General features: G+C 38.2%; 1 protein-coding gene across 7 annotated transcripts; it reads left to right on the forward strand.

Moving 5' to 3' along the window:
- Window positions 1-1888: 1888 nt before the first annotated feature.
- Window positions 1889-20247, forward strand: PUX3 (UBA/UBX domain protein). 7 transcript variants are annotated; one of them, XM_088849643.1, is made up of 5 exons: window positions 2484-2518; window positions 3536-3693; window positions 5804-6092; window positions 18904-18999; window positions 19516-20247. In XM_088849643.1, the coding sequence occupies exons 2-5, from the start codon at window positions 3677-3679 to the stop codon at window positions 19900-19902; spliced, it is 789 nt and encodes a 262-aa protein (XP_088705769.1). In that variant the 5' UTR covers window positions 2484-2518; window positions 3536-3676; the 3' UTR covers window positions 19903-20247. The 7 variants fall into 7 exon arrangements, with proteins under 7 accessions (XP_011621153.2, XP_006837272.2, XP_088705772.1 ...); XM_011622851.3 differs by lacking the exons at window positions 2484-2518; window positions 3536-3693 and adding an exon at window positions 1889-2259; XM_006837209.4 differs by lacking the exons at window positions 2484-2518; window positions 3536-3693 and adding an exon at window positions 1889-2259 and having other exon boundaries at window positions 19519-20247.
- Window positions 20248-22447: the final 2200 nt, after the last annotated feature.

The following is a 22447-nucleotide window of genomic DNA, read 5'->3' on the forward strand; positions in this document are numbered from 1 at the left end:
AGACATGGTAATTTTAGAAATGGATTCAAAACCTAAGTGGTTAGAGTGGTTAGAAGAGTAGTGGGTGCACAACACCCAAAAAAAAAAAAAAAAAAAAAAAAAGTTCTTCCTTTCCTTGAGAATCTAAGAAACCTTCGTGTTAAGCATATACTTTCCTTGGGAATCCACGAGACCTTCATGTAATTGTCCAATAGATAACAAGCTTCGACTTATTCGGATGTATATAAAAAGGTAAAATTATAGTATACTATATGTTCTTAAAAAGAACAACTTGGTTGTAAATGTTAAATATGAGAGATTTGAAAGGAAAATGAGATCTATGTAATTATCCAATAGATAAAAGGGCAACCCATAGATAAAATATAATAATATTCCTTCTAAGTTATTGATAAATAATTACCCAAAAATAATAGTTACTCATAAATTGTAATTTTTAAAATATATCTTATTTTACAAAACATTCACGACGCATGCACGCATTGGCTACTCCATTTCGAGTGATTGTTTAGTTTTGAGAAACCTGCGCTCATACCCCCATAAATTCATTAGGAAAATTATAATAATATGTCTTATATTTTCAAAATATTAGGATTTATTATTTTTCTTCAAAATTGATGCTATAACTATTTTTTCTCTATTTTCTCCCAAAATGTCCTTCACAAACCTAATAGGTCGATAAATACCTTAAGCCCTTGAGCTTTGGGGCTTTATGGACCAAGTGCAAAGCCTTTACGGTCCCATTAGGAAGTATGGACCTTTTATAGACCTATTAGATCGGTAAAGGCCCCAAGTACAGCTAGCACTTCGTGGGGGGATTTTACAACCCTATTAGGTCCATAAAGACCTTTACCATGCGTATTGTTTGTAAATGAGCACCTTGAGATGTTTATTGACTTGTTGGGTCCATAAAACCATTGAGCACTTACTTGGGCGCTTCCTGGAATTTCAGGAGTACCCAAATGGGTGCTTGGGAACTTTATGGATTTATTATGTTCGTAAAAGCATCAAGCAAGTGATTTGGATACTTCCTTGGAAGCAGTCAAATGGCGCTTCTTAGAATTCTGGGGAGTACTTAAATGCGTGCTTGGAAGCTTTATGGTCTTATTATGTCAATAAAGGCACCAAGCAAGTGATTTGGATACTTGCATGGAAGCAGCTAAACGGGTGCTTCCTAGAATTTTAGGGAGCACCTAAGTCGATGCTTGATAGCTTTATAAATCACAGATCCGTGACAGCCACAGTCCTTGGAGTTTAAAAAAGAAAAAAACAATGTGGATCCTTAAGTTAACATCTTCGTAGACCTAATCGTCGGTAGAGCCATACTAAGTTTTTAAAAGCTCTACGAACCTATTAAGCCCACAAAAAATTATTCCAGATATTAAAAAAAAGCATATAGATATGGGGGTAATTTTTTTTTTAAAAAAATGAAGTTTCAATATTAAGAAAAAGCTTATGGTCCATTTTCATTTTTCTCCCTTTTTATTTTTTCCTAAAATGCCCTTGATTAATAGATAAATTTGCAATATTGGATTTTTGTATATCGAAGTCAAGTTTTAGAAATCTTGATTTAGATTTTCAAGATCTGAAGAAGTCCACGTTATTTTAATTGGGATTTTCAAGATAATAAGTAAAGGTATTTTTAAAAATTAAAAAAGATATGAACATAAAATATAAATTTTGAAAGAAAGCATCGGTAATAATGGATGTCTGGGACATAAATGCCAATTTCTCTTTAATTTTCTTGGATCCCAAGTCTTGAGAAAAAAAACCAACAGGTGATTTAATTTTGAGATAAGCTAGAAACTGCGGTGAGAGACAATGATAAAAGGAAGGGAAACTATCGTCTAAGAGAGAATTATAAATAGAAGAAAAAACAAAACAATAACTCGTAGAGAGAGAGAGAGAGAGAGAGAGAATAGTTATGGAAGAAGGGAGAGAGAGAGTGGTAGAGTCGTTTATAGGGATCGCGTCCTCATCTAGAGAGGAAGCCCTGTTCTTCTTGGAGAGCCATAACTGGGATTTGGACTCCGCGATTCTCTCCTTTTTCGAAAACAACAACAATCCTTCTTCTCCTCTTCCTGTTTCTTCTGCTGCTGTTGAAACGAAGGCAGTAATGGCGTCGTCTTCTGGTGACAAGAAGAAGCCCACAAAAGCTTCTGCTTTTCGGGGCTCCATTCGTACCCTCTCTGACATCAATCGCCCTGGTTCTGACACTGAATCTGATGGCCCTCCTGAGTATTACACTGGCGGAGAAAAGAGGTACTCTTTCTAGCTCTGTTTCTTTGTCTTTCTCTTCATTTTCGTGTTGCACGTCCAGAAGGAGGAGGGAGCTTTCAAAGCTATTTCAGAGAAGAGACGGTCTCTCTCTCCTTGCTTTACGCCCAAAAAAACGATGGGTCTTTGTTGCAAGTGGAAACCTTTCCTCATTTGGAGAAATTGCTCTCTCTCTTCCTTTGTTACGATGGGTCTCTGTTATTTTATGTAGCATATGGAAACCCTACCTACCTAGTTTGGAGAAGTTGCTCTCTCTCTCTTCTCACTTTACGCCAAGAAGGAATGGGCTTTATTTTTTCTTCAACATATAGAAATTGATGCAAATTAGGGTTGATTCTTCACAAATCAGCACTTTAATTCTCTAGATGATGCAAATTAGGGTTGATTCTTCATCACCTTAATTTGCAGAGAATAGAGAGAGAAGGAAAAATCATAAAACCAAGAGGAATCCGCCTCCAAAGTTTATTCACCAAAAGACAAACCCTTCAATAGCAAATACTTAAAGAACTCATAACCCTAAAAAGCTCGCCATCCTTCCTATTTAATCATAGCCACCCATTCAACTCAATTCCGACATTGGACAATCCGATCTTGGGTTTTTAAGTCATTTCTTGTTAATATGACATGGGCTTAAATTGATCAGATTGTTTCTGGATTGGGCTGAATTGAAGGCTATTTCCTCATGTATCTACTATCGTTTTTCTTAATCATTTATTTTTTGGCTTTCAATTGATTAGAGGATTCTAGAACTATGATAATAATGCATTTCAAAGTTTCTCCTTTATATGTTGTTACCTTTTCATACGTTGTCCCCCTTGTTATCTTTTTATGTGATATGGATTGTATTGTTACATGCCTTTCTGCTTTCTATGAATTTGCAATAATATTGCTACCTTATTGCTAGACCTTGAGGGCTTTGTGGAGGTTGATGGACATCACTTTGGTTTTCTTTTTCATGTTTTGATCAGTGATAACTTTTTTGAACTTTATGGGGCTAGTGACTGTGTCTTCCCTTCTTCATGGGGCAAATTAGATAGTAGATTCTGTTTACTATATTTCTGTCTATTACTTTCTTTTTTCATTTTTGATTGGTGATAACTTATTTTGAATTGTGCTCGCTACTGCCTATGTCATTCCACATTGTTCAGGACGTAAATTAGGTAGAAGAAGATTCTGTTTGCTTTATTTCCATGTTTTTCTGCAACATTTGTGTTCTTGCCACATTCTGATTATGTTGTACTGTAATGGATTTGTTACCAAGAAAATAAAGAGACTGGAAATGTTGGCGAGTTGAAGTAAAGTGGAATATGAAGTGATGACGGTGTGAAAAGAGCTCAGTACTTGAGGATGAACTAGCAGTGAGGGTTGCTGAAAGAAGCAGCCTGTCAATTCTTTGTTACTAATGCAAATGACACTTAGGTAAGGTCCCTGGCCTAGTGGGTTGCTTCGAGTCTTGCTTGTCAAGAAAACCCAGGGGCTTAACTAAGCATGAGAAGGTAGGTTCTATTGTCTTTCTCAACTTGGTGCCTAGGCGGTAGCCTCGACCACTAGCCCTATTATGAGTGTTTTCTAGCAATGGTCTCTTGGTTGGAAATTATCTACCCTATGGAGGAGGGAAAAGCATTTGGTTTGGTGGTTTGTGGCTATTATAATAAGGACCTTGAAAAACCTATGTAGCATACTGTCGTAACTCTGAAAAGAACAAAAAGTAACTTTTATTGAAAATCAATTATTAATTACTATAATAAGGGTTTCCTTTTTTTTTTTAAAACCTTTTCTTTTTTTTTTAAAAAAAAATAATTGTTTTATTGAAAATCAATCATTAATTACTCTAAGGGCTTCCTTTTTTTTTTTTTTTGTCAAAATCAATTGTTAGGATTTGGATTAGGATTTCTTTTCCCAAATATTTTTGGTGCACTCAATGATTTTATGGAAGACCTTTTGGACTTGCCTAATTTGACTATGAGAAGGCCTAGGGATTATCACCTTTTTAGGCTTTTGATGTTATCAGATGAAGAGAATTAGGAGGGGAGGATTGACGAGTTAAAGCAGACGAATATTGTAGTGTTATTTTATTTCATTTTCTATGGTGACAACTGAGTTGATATTATCTAATGTGGAAAGTGATATGTAACTTTCTTGAACACTCCTGTATTATCCGGGATTCTTTTGGTCCATGGTGCTCTAGATCTTCAGCTGCACATATCATGTTATCTCCAATTCATATTTATTATGTCTTTAGATGCATGGATCTAGATTTGAATTTAGGATGTATAATCTATTTAATGGATTTGTAATTTCATATATTATTATTTTTTACATGTTTAGTTTAGTGTTTTCTTGTAATATTTGTTCATACTTTTTGTCCCTTAGGTTTCAGCTTTGCATTAGACATGTCGTTTAGGTGAGGGAGGTTATGGGCTCGAATTCTTCTTGTAATGTTTGTCCATACTCTTCGTGCTTTTCATGTTGAAATGCGACAATGCTAAATTCTTCCCACCAAGTGCAAAATGATTATTGTCCCATAAATTGAATTGATTTTTTCTCTTAATTTCGGATGATAGTACGCTGATTGGCCACCAATCATTTTCTTTCTTTTTTGATAAGTAACTACATCTGGTATTACGGCTAGAGTATATTCCTACATGTATTCTTCAGTTCTTTACTTTGTTTTAATATGGATATTTCTCATTCTATTTAATCTTTTAGCTGTGTAAGTTGTTTTTGGCATTTCCATTCTGTGTTTTGATTTTTATATTAATAAATTAGGGCTGGGTCACTGCAGCTATTGCCTGTGTTATTGTTTGCATGACTTCTTTTAAGCCATGTTTTATTTCCAGCATGTTGTAGTTTGATGGTGGCTGTCAAGTGAGCTTTTAGTTAGCTTAAAAAGGGATCTCCTGTGAGGACCTAAAGAGAAATGGCTGTTTGTTTCCTGGTCATGAAGGAGATGCTCTTGGTATAATCCACAGGCATGCCAGGCCAGTCTCCTTGACATGGTCTAGACATGTAAAAGTCGACGTTCTTGAATAGACGTGAAGTGCTTAAAATTTTTTCATGGCAATTTAAATGGATCTCCTTCCTAACTTTGGTCCTAATGTGGGTCCCACTGCTTTTCTTGAAGACTTCACTAACAGCTACCTCAGTTGTCATTTTTCAAGGTACTTTTAGTTTTCAATATATGGAGAACACATTGTATTTGAGCGATTATGGGCCTACACGGCATCAAGTGAAGTGAGGTCTATTCATGTCTACTAGCAGGATGTATCTGATTCAGAAAAGGAAATATCATAAGTCCCTTTTTTAGAATGTTTTCCTTGTGGCAACTTTCTAGATGTCTGTATCTAGGACATAATATCAAAGGCTATTTTGTTTTGTCAGATAAGTCTGAGAGATCTGCTAATATGTTTTTTCCTTTGTTAAACGTGATTATCTTTTGCATCCTGAGTTTTATTTGTTTAGGCCATAGTCTATTGTAGTAGTACAGTATTTTCCAATTGTTGTTGAGCTTACTCTTGTGTTTTTGCAGTGGTATGCTTGTGCAAGATCCCACTAAGGGTGGTGATGATGTGGATGCTATATTCGATCAGGCAAGACGTTTAGGAGCTTTGGACGGACCTGTTGATCAACTTCGCCCATCTTCAAGCTCAAGAAGTTTTACAGGGACTGCGAGACTGCTCACTGGGGAAACTGTACAAACTGCCCCTCTGCCACCTGAGTCTGTGGTTCATAACATTACTTTCTGGAGTAATGGATTCACTGTTGATGATGGTCCTTTAAGGAGCTTAAATGATCCTCAAAATGCTTCATTTTTGGAGGTATATGTTTCCCAGATTGTATATTAGCGTGCTTCATGTTTTCTTGTTGAGATGGTTTGTTTAGTTTACAATGTGTATGGAATTTACAGATTGCTTCATTTAATTTTCCCAAATTCAGGACACTTAAAAGATTGGGTTTTTTCAGAGATATTTTTTTGTGGTATGGATTTTTCTAGGTAGAGCCTGTCTTGCGAAACTGTGGTTTCTCGTCCCCTACATTGTCAACTTTTGGGCGTTTGATATTTCTTTGTTTTATTTGTGATTCAGAAGAAGTGGTTTACTATTTATAAATGTGTGAAATATAATTCATCATATGTCCCCAAAAATAATTCATCATATGTCCCTTGAATTGTAAGTTCAGCTTTGATTTTTGTCTATTATTTTGTTCCTCAATATATATATATATATATATAGAAAAAGCTTTTTATACTTCCCCTACTGTATATAAGTTATGTACTTCCCCCTATCTAGCCATCCGATCTGAATGCATGACTGTGATGGACCTAATCACAATGTCACATCTCTATACTATTATTTTTTTAAATTTTTTTCCGCAACATTTTGACACTGAATTTTGGCCGTCCACTCCTCTCCTGAACTCACACCTTTAAGAAAATATAAAAATATATTCTCGATAAAATAAAATGACCAAAATACCCCTGAAAGTTTCAGGGGTACGTTGGTCATTTTCTTTTATTGGGAATATTTTTTTTTAATGTTTTTTAGGTGTGCCCCATTGAGATGATGTTATGTACTAAATTTCATATTCATATGATTTGTGGAAAAAAATTAATAATGAAATACTCTGAGATGTTTGATCTAGATCAAACGATCAGTGGCTCACTTGATGTAAATTGGACGGCTGGATTGGGGTTAAAAGTATACAACTTATATACAATAGGAGAAGTATATAAAGTTTTCCCATATATATATATATAAATGGGGTTGTATACTCTGAGATCATTTACCTTTGTTATAAGGAGGTCACAAATACCTCTAGCCCTTCGATTTCAAATTGGACAGCTTGAGTTGTGTCATGAAGTCTGAGAAAGTTTTTCTTCAGTCAATCACACACTCGCAACCACGTGATTTGAAATCCGATTGAAAAGAGTGATTGTAACCTTGTACCAAAAGTAAATGGTTTTCTTATATGCTTTTCCTCTATGTATTGGGGTGTATGTGTGTGTATATTGCATGTTTGTTGAGTCATGAGTTTGGGTAATTTCTGCATTCACTTTTGAGAGAAACCGGGTGACTTTCTCTTTCTAGAAGTGAAAATTGAACAAACTGAAAACCCCATGGAGTACCACACCTCTCTAGGTGGCCATGTCTCTCACTTTTGGAGACCCATCCCTCTTTTGGAGGTCCCTTTCCATGACCTCAAAAGGCTGACCCAATAGGGTGCTATGACTCCTTTATATAGCGAATAGGTTCTCTTACTCCCCAAGAATAACCCTTTATTCTTTACTAATGGCCATGGTACTTTTAATCTTTTTAGGGGATCATAGGAGTAGTGATTCTGGCTCCTACTAAATCTAACAAATATTTACTTTATAGGAATTTCACAATATATCTTGCTGACATCCATTGGATAGTGTTGCCTTTATTGTGGAGTTTTCACAGCACTTTGTGTCCAAATTTCTGCATATCAAACCTTTTATCCGTCTACCTTGGTTATGTGCCTTTTTCTCTATCAGAAATGCAAACCTTAGCCCCATACACACCTTGTGCTTTGATACTACTTGTTGACTTGAGCGTGACAATTCTATGCCAAACATGCTGATTTTGGAAAATTATAGAGTGATAAAATAGCAACAATAAGAAAGCAACAAATAAAAAAAAAAGAAAATAATGAAGGGAACATGAAATTTACGTGGTTTGGCATATATATGACTACATCCACGGGTGTAGAGGATCAATAGTTTTTTACTATACCCGAGTTAAAAGAAGTACAAGATAGCTCTTACCTGAGAGAAAAGAGAACACACACTACGGTGATATCTTACAAAGGCTCTCATCTTTATGTAGACTTTTAATTGATTTTACGGAGCCGTTCTCTCATACACTCACCCTAAGGCCTCTCTACATTTATTACCTCTCTATATAAAAGCCCTATATATAGAGGTCCCTAGCTCGCTCCCCAAGCTACATTGGGCCAAACCTAAGGTTGCTTCCAAGGCAAGCCCCAATAATTACTAACGACATTTTATAATGTGTGGCAAGAAGAGTACCTTACACAAGTGTAATTGAGTATAGATGGCATGCCGAAAGGGAATAATGTTTCTTGTCCTCATGCAAGTGCAGTTGGAACTCTCATGTAGGTGATGGTGTGCACTTGTCTAGATGTTTTTCATGATGTTAGTGTAGTTAATAAGTATATAGCTAACCTAGGGAAGGAGCATTGACATGCAGTAAAATAGATACTGCATTACCTAAGGAGTACATCAGATGTGGGTCTGGTGTTAGCAATAACAACAAGATAAATAAGAATATTATTGGTTATATAGATGCTAATTTTGCAGGTGATTTGGATTGAAGAAAGTCTACCATAGGGTATGTGTTTACACTTGTAGGAGTTTCGATAAGTTGGAGGTTAATGTTACGTCCTTTGGTTGCCTTGTCTACAATCGAAGTAGAATAAATGGCTATTATGGAAGCATAAAGAAGTTATTTGACTTAGAGGACTTGTATGTGACTTGGGCTTACAAGAAGATCGGACTATCATTTATTCAGATGGTCAAAGTGCAATACATTTGGTGAAGATCTAAGTCTATCATGCTAGGAGAAAGCATATTGACATCATGTATCATTTTATCTGTGAGATAATAGTTGTGAGTGATATCTTGTTGAAGATTGATACTAAGAAGGATGTTCATGTTGAAAAAGCTAATTCCAATACAGAAGTTCAACAACGCTTGAACTTGATTAACGTTCTGCCATGGTGAGTGCTTGTGCGTGTGGAGAAGATTAGAAGACGGTCGAATGGAATCTCATTTGGAATTTTAGCCAAGGTGGAGATTTGTTGGAGGTTGTCTAGGACTCTAAGATACCTCAAGTTGGGTAGCTTGGGGATCATGCTAGGGACATCTCTATGTAGGGTTGCTACATAGAGAACTGATGGGTGTAGAGAAACCTTGGGGTGTATGTAAGAGAGATATTTCATAAAGGTGAATAGAAATCCATGTGAAGGTGCAGGGCTTCGTGAGAGATAGAAAAAGTGTATTTTCTCTTCTCTCCGGTCAAAGCTATCTTGTACTTATTTGTACTTTGGAATAGTGAAAAGCGTTAACCGTTTACACCCATGGATTTAGTGACATATGTGACAAACAACTTAAATTCTATGTGTTCCTTCTTGCATATTTTCTTTATTGTTTGCTTGCTTGTAGGTGTTATTTTCTCTCTTTTCCCTTTACCAACAAAACGCCTAGGCCGCCCACCGTCGAGGCGGCCCACAATGTTTAAGAAGGTGGGGGCCACCCATCTAGGTGGTTTGGATTCTTGGCCGTCTAGGCTGGTGCCCAAAAAGACCTTCACTCACCGAGGGGGGCTTGTGGTGGTGCCGGCATGTATTAGACCTTGGTTATGGTTTATTTATTTCAAGCATAGACACTTTATTTTTTTTTTTTTTTGCGGAACAATAATATTTCAATAACTTCAAATGCATACATGAAGGGATATACTCAATACTTTTTTACTTATTTGACACAATGTCTTTGTTGTGTAATGTGCAATCCTATATTACACTAATCCATAGTCAAATTTCTTATAATGTTTTGTGGGGTTTTGCCAATTTTCTTATAATTAATCTTCTACTTAACCAAAACATGCAACTAACCCATATTTGTGAGGATCCCTTGCACATTTAGTACCACATATCATCATGACTTGTCCTTTTTATCATCAACGATCATTCAAAATCACGTTTAAATAATAAAAGAAGCCATCTTTCTGAAATAATAAAAAAAATTCAACTCAATTCCTCAAGTTACCATTAATTGCTCCCAATTAGCCATTAGTTTTCCTTTGAAGTAGCCAAAAATTCGTGATATGATCCCAAAAACCATAAGCCCCCTTAATATGTTTGTTGAGGGGCTTACACCATTGCCCCACCAAACCCTTTCTCCCCTCTCTAAGGGAAACAGGGGGGCAGCACATACTTTTTTGCACTTGGCTGAGGGACTTTTTTGGCCCTCAATCGGCCATGACCAAGTTGTTTCAAGGCTGCATAGGGTGGGAGCTTAGGAGCAAGGATGGCTAGGGCACCCGCCTAGGTTTTGGTTGCCCGGCTGCCTCGGCGGCTGAATTTTCAAATAATGGTAGCCAGGCTCCCAAAATGTCTATGCTGTCCGTCACCTAGGCAGCCAGGCAAAAACACGTATAGGCAGTGGCCAAGGCATTCTTACTCCTAGGTGCCATCTAGGCGCCACTTTGATGCAACTTGGCTGAGGGCCGAGCAAAAAAGGTACTTTTTCCCTCCTAAAAATGGGGGAAACATTTTGTGGTGGCATTTTAACACCCTAAACCCCTAGGCGCATAGTGCAGCCCAAAAGGGGCAGGGAGGCGAGTGTCCCCTAAAAAAAAAAAATAGTTAAAGCCTATAACAAATGGTTAAGGTCCTTCTCTCTCCTTCACAGGCTTGCTCTCTCTACATATGAGAAGAACAAGAAAACGAAGATGGCTTCTAAGTGTTTGATGCGAGACCTCTCTCTCACACACACATACACAAACTCTCACATGAACGCTTACACTCTCACTCTACATATAAGAGCAAGAAAAAGAAGATGGCCTCCAAATGTTCATGTGAGGCCCCCTCATGGACTCATATTCTGTCTCTCTCTCCATTTAAAAATGAACGAAGAGGAGAATGTGTACTCCAAGTGTTTGATGCGAGACTTCTCTATCACACATACGGGCCCATATGCTCTTTCTCTCTCTGTCTCTCATAAACAGATGCTCCCTTCCCCCCCCCCACCCAAGAAAAAAAAACTTAAGGTCCCCATGTATCTAGGAGTCCGCGTCCCTTTTTTTAAACATTGCCAAAAATAAACCTTTCTAGTTTAGAGTTTCTATGCTAAATAGAAGTCCTAATGGATATTGCCAATTACTTTTTAGGTCCTGCAATGAGAGCACGAGGCTTTGGTATCTAGTCCGACGCATCAATGCCATATTGATTGAGAATGGTTTGTTCTCCATCAAGTCATCAACTCACTACCGGAGGTGGTCTTGTTTGTATGCACAAGACCATAGAGTTGTATTGTAGTCTTGCTTTTGGATACTCGGCCCTTCATCTTGTTCGGGTTTGCATACCTTATCCAGTTGACCAGATGTATTTTTTGGTTGTTTGCACTGTGCTGCCATATGAAAGTTCACATGAGGTGTCAAAACATCGATTTGTGAAAAATGGACGTTTATTAGACTAAGATATTCGCCAGGGTGGACTTGATGGGAGTTATTTTGTCTATGAGCAACAACAAGCAGCCTTTCCATGAAACTGGCTAGCATTAAAATCTTTCTACATAAAATCCTGTAAGGCATTATTGGGTTTGCCTCTATGCAAAGGGAGACATAAATAGGTACTTGGAAGTTGTCAGTGCTACAACTCTTGTGTTTATCTTGAGCTATCGTGCTGGTTTGCTTCAAGTAATGCTGATGACTTTTATTTTGAAATGTTCAGTCGAGGTCACATGAGAGATTGTGAAACATTTGAGGACTAACCAAAGCTTGTCTACTTGCTAGGGGGAAGCTCTAGATAAGATTAGTGAGTTGTTAGTCAACCTATTACGTTAAAAAGATTTAGAGTGTCATCTTCATATTGGAGGTGTCAAACTAGAGGTCCTCGTCTCCTCGATGAGTGCATTGAACCTTGACAATAGTATCCAGTCCTACAACTTAATGATGGAATTATTGACATCTCAGCCATGATGGCAAAGAGGAAGGGTGACAACCAGTTGCCCTAAGGGAGACTGCAGAAAGAGGGAAAGAGGTCATGTGGGGTTCTATTGATTAGTCTTGAGAAATGCACATTCAAGATGCACCTTACATTTCACACCCTCCACTTGAAGCTAAAGTCCATCAAGGCCAAAATCTCGTTTAAACATTCAAGATGCACCTTACATTTCACACCCTCCACTTGGAGCTAAAGTCCATCAAGGCCAAAATCTCATCTAAAATACACTAATTTACACGATCATGTGCCTTCTTAAAATCTAACTTATATACTAGACCTGGGGTTTTAGATTGGTGGCGGATACATTTGCAGGCACTTAAAGTGCAGTCCAAGAGATAGCGCGTGCACAGAGTGGGGTAGACTCGAAGATCCATGGTCGGGGGACTGATGTTCGCACACGGTCAGGTATAGGGATTGAGATCCCTGACTATTAGGGGGGGTGTTCCATATCTACAAAGGAGCGAAGTCCTTTTGAATGGGATCACACACCGCCACGTTTAGGATTGAGGTTCCTGAAGTTCACTTATCCTATGCATTGTAATTTGAGAGAAAATTCCATTTAATAATAAGAGAAAAGGAAAGGGATTGCCATATATAATTCCCAATAGCTCTTGTTCGTCGATTACTGCTATGGGCTCAATGACATGTACATGAGAGAGACCTCACATTTTGATTATACACGTTATTCCACCACCCACAAGATAACCTCATGAGTGGCTCGATTTGGTTGACCAACACTCAAGCAATAGAAGTCCTTTGAGACGTAGACATGACCCAATGAACTAGCCCCAAGGAGTGTTTGGATCACGGCCTCATTCCTCACTAGAACCGCAACGCAATATCTCCTTCCAACTACTTCCATCTGTCTCCTTGCTCACTCTTGTTTCCTTTCTTTGAAACTAGACACAAGTCACAATTCACAAGGCGTGTAAAGTTGTGAATTGCAAAATATGTAGGAAATCATGGTATTCAGGAAGTTTGTAGTTCATAAAAAATTGGAGATCCACAGTCCATTGTATACGAACCAAAAATGTGCCAAGTGAAACTCGATTGCAAAGTTGAGGATGCTTTATCTATGTTGCTGGAATTGGGGTTCTGCTTAATCATGGAGCCTTGATTTTGGGCATAGGGATCTGGACCCATTACATGGGAGCGAGTTCCTTGATTTCTTGAATTGAGTTCCCAACTATTAAGGAATTGCCCGGAATTGAGAATCCGTGTTTTAAAGAGAGGGATCGAGCTTTTGGAGGGTAGTGACCCGCTCCATAGAAGATCCTTTGAACAAAGTCCTCTTATGGGGGGAGTTCCCCTGATCAAGAACATGTTGCAAACAAGAGGTCAACAACTTGGCAATAATTTTGTAAGAGCTATGAATTAGGCTATAATGGACTTGAAATCCTTCAATTCATCAATTCCTCCACCTTTGGGATCAAGGCGACGACTACCAAGTTCATGTATTTGTGGATGATGCCCTTATGGTAAAAATCTTGGAACATCTTCATCAGGTTCTAGAGCTTTATCTTGTCCTATATATATGTAATGGATCTTGTTATCTTCAATTTTGTGAGGTCTTTCAAGCCCTTCCTTGATATTTTCGACGATCGTTTGAAATTGTATGCTATCAATTTGCCTAGGACTAATCATCAACAAAAAACAATTTCCTAAAAATTGGATGAGATGATTCTTGAGATATCATCCGGGTCGTGACACAAGTGCCCTCTATCTCACTTGGAGGATTGAATTTGTGGAAGAACGGAGTGTTTAGGTTGGTTTCTCTCCTTGAGCCATTTCATTTTGGAGCTTTGGTACTATAATATATGTTCCTGCCGTAGTAAATTTAAGAACTTTGTTTTTTCCATGCTTTGCTTCAATCTCTCATCCGGTTCCAGGTCTCTAGTATCCTCAATTTTTCTTAATTGATTGTCTATGATAGTATGTGACTTTTCTAGTGCCAAAGTTCTCTCTGTTCCAGGTCTTTAGTTTTTGTTTTGAATTTCTAGTAGCGTCGGAACCTTGCGCATCTAGGGACTCGGAATGAGGACTACTAATGCGAAACGAAGTGTGCCAGCCTTTTGTCATTGAGCCACCTCAGATGGAATCAGAATGGTCCTGGAACTGTTTGTGCGGGGTGGGGTGAGTGTTGAGGAGATAGGAGTGTAGCCAGACACATTTTTTGGTAGGGACCTAGAGTGGACACCATGCAATTGTGTCTTCCAATGTTGGGAAACAAGAAGCCAATTAAATTTGGTGGGGTTGGGTGGTCAATGTGATTGAACCAAGTAAATGATCAGCCTAGAAAGTGAATGTCTATTAAGTTATGACCATAGTTATTACAAGCAAAAGTGGGTGCAGGAGTTTGGGATCAACCCATGCTTATTGCTCTCTTCATTGGGAGCGGTTGGGAGTTTTGTTCATGGATCCGCCTGATGTATGGACTGTATGTATATATCAGAAAAAGGGCGACCGCCTAGGCAGCCCAGGAGGGCATCTAGTGCCCAATTTTGGGCAAGTGCCTAGGGCCGTGGGCCGTTTTCCATCTTTAAAGTAGCTCCTAAGGGCATTTTATGTAATCTGGACCCCGGAATTTGTTTTAAAGAGTATTAGGGTGTAATTTAAACCCCCCTAAAGTATAAAAAAAAAAGGAAAAAAGAAAAAAAACCTCTATAAGCCCTACATCTCTGTGAATCGAAATTTTTTTCCAAAGGAGACGATTCTGCTGATGACAGCCTTGATTGTGCGGGTTCATTACCGTCTTCTGTTTGGAGTTAGTCACAGTCTTGGGCGTCTACTCAGATGACGAGGGGTCCGAGGCAAGATCGACCGAGATTGGAGGGAGAGGTCAGCAGTCGTACAACAGGGGTCGAGGAGGATTCAGTATCAAAGAAGTGACCTTCGTCTCTTTTTATTTTTATTTTTATTTTTGTGTAGGGACTACTCTAGAACTTTATATGTATATATTCCTTTCTCTTGCTCGGTATCCGTCCTCTTCTTTTCTCTTGTGTGAGATTGATTCATCGAATTAGAGGGGAACATGTTATTTGCACACACTTTTTAAACTGGATTTCTCTTCTTTTGTATTTCATCTTTATTGCACCATCTTGGTTTGGACATTTGGATTTTGGATTTTTGCCTTTTTGGACTATTGGTTTTATACTTTTGTAAGTTTGTTGAAGACTGGGAGTTCATGCGATTATGGAATATGGAGAGTTGGAGACTAATACAATAATACACTATGGAGTTCAGTTTTTTCACTTAATTTTATGCGATTTGAAGTTTTTAACATGTTTTTTCTTCACATGTGATATGTTTTGTATGAAAATACGTATATTTTGATACTGTTGACATTGTATTGATGGTAAGAGAAGTAGAAAGCAGGAGGTCACCTAGAGGACAAATATGCACATATATGTGCATTTGGACAACACATATATGCATATAAGAATTTCATGACAGAGCGCTCAAGGTTCTAGGCGCCTAGCTACACGTTGGGTGCTAGGGCGCTAGGGGCCGCCTTTCGTTTTTGAAGCCTGGGTATGTAGGAGCACTTTGTGAGCTCTTACAAAGTGCTCATATTTATATGTATATATAATATGAGTAATGATCCTATGTGACCCTCCCACACCCATGTGTGTAGGACCCCAAAGGATCACTATTAAATTTGACACAGATCTCTATAAAAGTTATCATATGGGTGTGGGACTTGACTTTTTAGAGATCTGTGCCAAATTTAATGGTGATCCTTTGGGGTCCTACACACATGGGTGTGGGAGGGTCCCACAAGGTCATTTCCCATATAATATATCAAAAAAATGCAAATTTAAGACAAATATACGCATACAACACATATATGCCTATATCCGAAGAATTTCACAGCAGGGCATCCAAGGTTCTAGGCGCCCAGCTACACATTGGGCGCTGGGGCTCTAGGCCAGCTGCCTAGGGGCTGCCTAATGTTTCTGAAGCCTAGGTATGTAGGATCACTTTGTGAGCTCCTATGAAGTGCTCATATATATATATATATATATATATATATATCTTACACTGTAAAAGTAATGTGCACTTCAAAATTGCCAGTGAGAAAGGTTGTTGCGATGGTGAAAAACCCTTAAATTGATTATCTTGACTTCGAGATGCATGCATATGGAAAAGGGAAAAAGGATTTCAAGATGTAAAAATATTGAATTTTGTAAAAACTTATTTGGACTGTCAATTTTTCTGATTTTTGTAGTGTTTATAGATTTGCTCAATATGCACTTTTTTGGAGCTTTGAATTTCATAATTAGGTGTGGAAATGAATTTCCAAGCCATGTAGTGGTTTTCAGCACTCGAATTGCGTGTTCTAGTAGGGTTTCGAGGTGCACCTTGCTTTGACTGTTTAAGGTTGACACCTTATATGAATCGCACCCATATATATGTATGCATGTATGTGTGTATGTGTGTGTATGTATGTATGTATATACATAATTTTTTAAGTGATATTTAGAATTGCATTATCTATACACATTCACAAAGAGAACTCTATAGCCCAAAATTCCCATAAAAATTTGATAAAAATGAGATTGTAGAACCTGGTGATATCAGACGATCCACTCCTTTTGGACAATCCGTGAGATTCCCTATTTCGGATCATCTGGAACCAGCACCCCCCAAGTTTGAGCAGGTTGGGCAATCGTGAGTCAGCCCGCTGGTTTGAACCCTTTATGAGACCACATCCATGAAAGTAGAAAAGAAGAATCACGCACATGAAGCTAAAATTCAGTACAATACCAAAGACATTGGGTTCAAAATTCAAAAACTTTGGAAACACTCCTTGTAACCTGGATTGTGCTCCTGTTTTAGTTCAAGTCATGATCCCTCTTGAATAGGGACTGAGATATCTTCAAATAGTTAGGGATCAAAATCCCTTGATAGTGGCGTGCAAGCTTTGTTTGATCACAGCAGCAAGATTCATGCGGTAGGGGGGTGGGTTTTTGTATTTTGGGGGTTCCGCATTGACACCCCTCAACCATGCTCACTGCATCGGTGACTGTAGAAAGTGAAAAAGGCAACCATATAAAAGGTTTCTTTATCTTCTTGTATGGAATGACATGTCCGTTTGCTCTTTTTTCCCCTGATCACTGGCTGTTCTTGTTCAAAGCATTTAGCTCACGGGTCAACACTAAATCGAATTGGAAAAATGAAACAGGTTTTTTGAAAGCTGAATTAATGCACAATACATGATAGCTTGTGCTTCTTGATAATTGCATTGTTTAGTCCACGTGGATTTGCTGTTATTTAAGTTGATGGTTTTGTTGACTTGTACCAAGAATGAGGCCCTTAAAATACTTGGATAGGCATCCCCAATGCTATGAAAGAAGTGACCCCTACAAAAACATTAATTTTCTCTTGATTTCCTTAGAATGAAATGCCTCCGTCTTATGTCCATATGTTGGGGTAATTATTCTTAACGCCTTAGAAACTCAGTGCTAAACCTACTGTGTACAGAACCAATAAGATAGAAACAACTACTGTGAACCAAATGTTCTGTCGGGCATCTCCAGTATTTTTCATGAGACCCTATCATCTTATCTGCTTTGGAACTGGGATTGCCAACTTTTACATTTGGAAGTCCCCAATAGAAACACAGAATAGGAGGATATAGCGATTAATATGTGTCGCTCTTTTATATTGTTAAGTTGGACTAGCTCACTGGATGTTAAATGGCTCTTGGTGCATCTTATAATCTTCGCTTGCTAGCCAGAAGATCAAGATAAAATGCATTGAGGAAATTAAAGTTGTGTGCCTGACATCTCGTACAAGATCTAGGTAAGAAAATATATTTGTTGATAATTCATTGCATCAGTTATAATGGAAATTACATGACATTCTTTATTTTAACTCTAGAATTGAACTAACAGAATATACTCACTTCATGAAAGAAGAAGTTGAGGTCATAAGAAACCGGGGTTCAATGTATATTTTAGGAGCACCTTGCTGAGTTCTTCCCCAGATACCCTTAAAATTGCTCATAACATTCTTTATTTAAACTCTAGAATTGAACTAACAGAATATACTCACTTCATGAAAGAAGAAGGTCATAAGAATCCGGGGTTCAATGTATATTTTAGGAGCACCTTGCCGAGTTCTTCCCCACATACCCTTAAAATTGCTCAATGAAAACTTTATTGACATTTAGTGTCCTAATGCTCGGATGTAATGGTTTTTTGAAATCTCGGATGTAATGTTTGTACTTGTCGCAAATGCGAAGGTTCTCATGACCTGGAAGGAGGAGCCATTTGGTAGGTTAGAAGCTTCAAAATGCATAATCCTTTGAATTTGGATGTCTGAATTGACAAGCTGATTTAGTTGAGATCAGAGGAATGGAGCAAGGGAAGTTGAGCTATTGAAGTTGCTTAACTGCAATTCAAAGGCCTTGTGCACTGTTTGTACTGGCCACTGGGGAAAAGGAAAAGGTTGATTTTTTCATGGGAAAGTTGTTTCTTGGAGGAGAAATGGATGAAAGCTGTTGGGGAGGGAAAAGACGTGTAAAGACTAATGCGACTCTTGATTGTATGCAGTTGAAAGTATCTGTTGTCCGGTCTTGGCAATATGGATTCGCTGCCTATTTAGTGGTGTTCAGCCTGAAAACTATACAAGAATCTTGTAGGCTTTTACGAACCTCATTTGGTGCATGGTTTCCTATGTATGAAAACTCTCTTCACTGCCTGCTTCTGCCAATATAGGCTGCCCATCCCAGTTTGAATCATATACTTTAGATGGACATACATACACAAACATTACACATTTTACCAATTAACAATTTCATTCTTCTTGTGCATATTATACTGGGGTTTGACATACATTTCTTCCCTTGGTGTTTTGCAGAGTATCCGGAACTCAGAGTGCCCAAAAGAGTTGGAACCTGCAGACAGGAGGACCACTGTCCATGTCAACCTCAGCAGAAGGAATGAGGACTATGCTGTGCGTTCCTTGATATGCATGTCCCCAGAGGAACAGCTTACCATAGGCCCATGTTTTACAGTTTCTAAAGGAGCATCCACTGGCTGTTCCTGATAATGGATGGTGGAGATTAACTTTATCTTGGTTAATCTCAATGTGGATCCTACTGCAATAAATCCATTACCCGTTATCAGGAACAGATGTCTAATGCCTCTTTGGATGCTCCATGGATTATGGTATACTTTTTTAGTATGTCCTTGTCCCTTGTATGTTCTTGGGATGCATTACTAAAATTTCGATGGACCATTGAAAGATCATATTGACCATTGATCGTATTATCCATTGAAATGATGGATGGCAATGGACAGGGTGATGGACACACCAGAGTTACAAAAAATCCCATTGGTGGATCCCAGTCCCCTTCCCGTGCTGTTCATTACATCAGTGGATGGTGATATGGGCTACAGTTTTCGCTCAATTACTGGATTATGTAGCACACACTTTCCCTCTCAATGTTTTTTTTTTTTTTGCCATTAGCAGGAACCTCAGAAGTGCCCCACCCCATTCCAAGGGACAGGGAGGACCCTCAGTGGGACCCACACATCCTCGGAAACCTCGGCCTCTCTTCCTTCGAACCCTATTTCCTCTGCTGCTAGCACACCAACACGAGGCCTTACTGTGGATGAATCTAAGCCGTCGACCTCTATTCAGCTGCGTCTCTCTGATGGGACCCGCATGGTGGCACAATTTAATTACCACCACACGATTGCTGACATCCGAGCCTTTCTAGATGCCGCGAGGCCTGGGGGTCGCTCAACATATCAGTTGCAAGCTGTGGGCTTTCCACCAAAGCCACTGACTGATCCCACACAGACCATTGAGCAGGCTGGACTCGCCAATTCAGTTGTGCTTCAGAAACTATGATTTTGTTGAATGATTGGTCTGCTTTATGCTGGTGAGATTGATTAAGTGAAGGACTTTGTTGAGGTTGCTCCGAAATTGGCAAAATAGTTTGAATGTGGTAAAATATTGGGCAAAACGACCCTAGAAAGTTTCTTTGAAGGTGTTTGCTACCAGGTGGTCAAACTATCTTCCCCCTTCTCATCAAGACGTATTTTGGAATCTGGTATAGTATACTCTTGATGCTAATCTGTGTGCGAGCATGTATGTACTAGTTTAAAGATTTTGGATGCTTTTCTCTATGCATGGGGACTAAGCATCCATAATTAGAACCCGATGAATTCAGATGCTGAAATCCGTTCCTGTTCATTTTTAGTTTGGTGAACAAGTGCAAAAGATTGCGTGTTGAGAAGGGGTCCTCTTCTTCCTTCCAATTCACAAAATTCAGATGCCTTATTTGTCCTTCCTTCTCAAAGAAGTTGAAGTAAAATGGCTAGAAATAAATAAAGGATGAAGTTTCTATAAGGCTGCTTTATGAAAACAAAAAAAAGCTTCACCTTAAATCCTCTTACTAGAAAGCACTTTTGGCAATGGAAATTTCCCAATGGCTCTAAGTCAATTTCCAGTACGGACAATAAAAATTTGTAACACAAAAAAATGTGTCGGTCTTTTGGATCTATGAACACTTATTTTTGGTAAAATTGATCGATTTAGATAATTTGTTATACTATACACTATTTTTAAGGAAGAAATGTTAATTTTTTTTTTTTACCATTCAAGCCGAGATGATCGATGTTAGAGTTTTTCTAATGCCTGAATTGCAATTTTCAATGGCTTTAGCAGCCATCTCAAACCATTTTCCATATATAGACAAACTAAATTGTAGATTGACCTTAAGATGCATTCTAAGGATAAGAGAACCGCTTTGGCCTTACCATGTTTTATTGAAATATGGAGTTGGGGTATGCGATTGTAATATCATTTGTGGCTTGGACCTTTCCAATTTCTTGCTTCCACACAAAAAACAATAAAGTGACATACTTGAAAGGGATGCAGTCTCATGTGTTCATGAGCAAGTGGCCTTCTTGAGTACTTTATTGATAAGGAAAAGAAAAGTCAAGGAAAACGAAAAGGTTAAAATTGGGCGGGGTGTAGGCTTTATGAAAAAAAACAAAGGACTTTTTACAAAGAAAATTTATATTTTGTATATGGAGGCCATAGTAGATTCGAGATCGATCATTGATCTTGAGTAGGAGGAGGAGACTCGGTGTGGAGTGTAATAAGTCCAGTTGAGATAATCTCCGATAACTTTTACTTGTTTTATTTTATTTCTTTTATTGTGCTATTCTATTCGTATAAAGCAATGTGTCAAGTTTATTTATTGAATAAAGAAGTTTTTTAGCGGTAGCAAGTGAGAACTGTTTTTATATGTTTATTTCGTGAGAACTTTTATTTATAATTGAATATTGTAAGTGATCTAGTTGATGGAAGGAAAGAAAAATTTAAATTTATATACACAGTGCTTTATCACATCGTCCAACTTTCACTCCGACCTTTCCCTCTGCCACACCGTGTGACAACATAATTAAATGTTGCCTTGCAAGCATCTTAGAGCAGATCCAAGCAGCTGTTGCTGACCAACTTATTATACTTAGGAGTGGGTGTGAAAGGGTTGAGGATAGTGTATTTACAGTGTAAATCTGGGTTTTTACTTTTCTTTTACTCGTCCTTGAGCTCTAACTTAGTTGTGGACATACTGGTTGTTTTTTTTTCTTTTACTCGCTTTTGAGCTCTAACTTAGTTGTGGACATTACTGGTTTGGGTGAGGGAGGTCAAAGATACTGTAGAAGTTGTCTCAAGCAGGATAACCTGCGAGTTTCTCTCTCAACAGGCTGGTTGTCCCATTTTTCTTTCCTGTGTGGCTCTCCTTTCATCTCGAAACACTCTTTCTCATACATGCACACGAGCAGCCTCTGTATCACACAGGATAAACAGCCAAAAAAAAAAAAATTCACACACAAAGGAATAATGGGATCACATTGTGGGGAAAGAAACACTAGACTTGTGAAAAGCTGGAAATCCATCTTGGTAGCAAAATTACCCATCATTCATAAGGATATCAGGGTATGATTGTTTATGGGTACCTCTCTTACTCTAGGATTTCAAGCATGGGCGTGCCTCATTTTTCTTACTTGGGGCGTGGAACCTCCAATAACCCAATTGGAGAGTTAGATGAGAGGGAAGAGAGGGAAAAAGAAGAGGCAATGGTCTACCACTCTTTTACCAAAGAGAGAGAGAGAGCTCTTAGAGAGAGATCTATCCTCATATCTACATATAAAGAATATTTATAATACAAGGCTAGGGTTTGGGGCCTAGGGTCTATCATCTTATTGAGACTTAAACTTAACTGACAATTTTAAGAGACCTATAGAGTGAAGAGATCATAGCAACCCATTCTTTAGATCAGCTATCATGATTATAGGGAAGGCACTAGAACCATTATCCCTCAATTTCCTTAGCCCATTCCCATCAAATATAATATATGAAAAATAAAATATATGTGTCATAA

This window comes from Amborella trichopoda, chromosome 10 (genome assembly GCF_054954075.1).
Source record: "Amborella trichopoda isolate Santa Cruz 75 chromosome 10, AtrichopodaSantaCruz75HAP2 v2.0, whole genome shotgun sequence".
NCBI lineage: Eukaryota > Viridiplantae > Streptophyta > Magnoliopsida > Amborellales > Amborellaceae > Amborella > Amborella trichopoda.

Bases quoted from the DNA above. Each gene is read 5' to 3' on its own strand.
- PUX3 (XM_011622851.3), top strand. From the start codon at position 1,922: ATGGAAGAAGGGAGAGAGAGAGTGGTAGAGTCGTTTATAGGGATCGCG. The intron at 2,260-5,803 runs GTACTCTTTCTA...GTGTTTTTGCAG, and splicing joins TACACTGGCGGAGAAAAGAG to TGGTATGCTTGTGCAAGATC. The intron at 19,000-19,515 runs GTGCGTTCCTTG...TTTTGCCATTAG, and splicing joins GAAGGAATGAGGACTATGCT to CAGGAACCTCAGAAGTGCCC.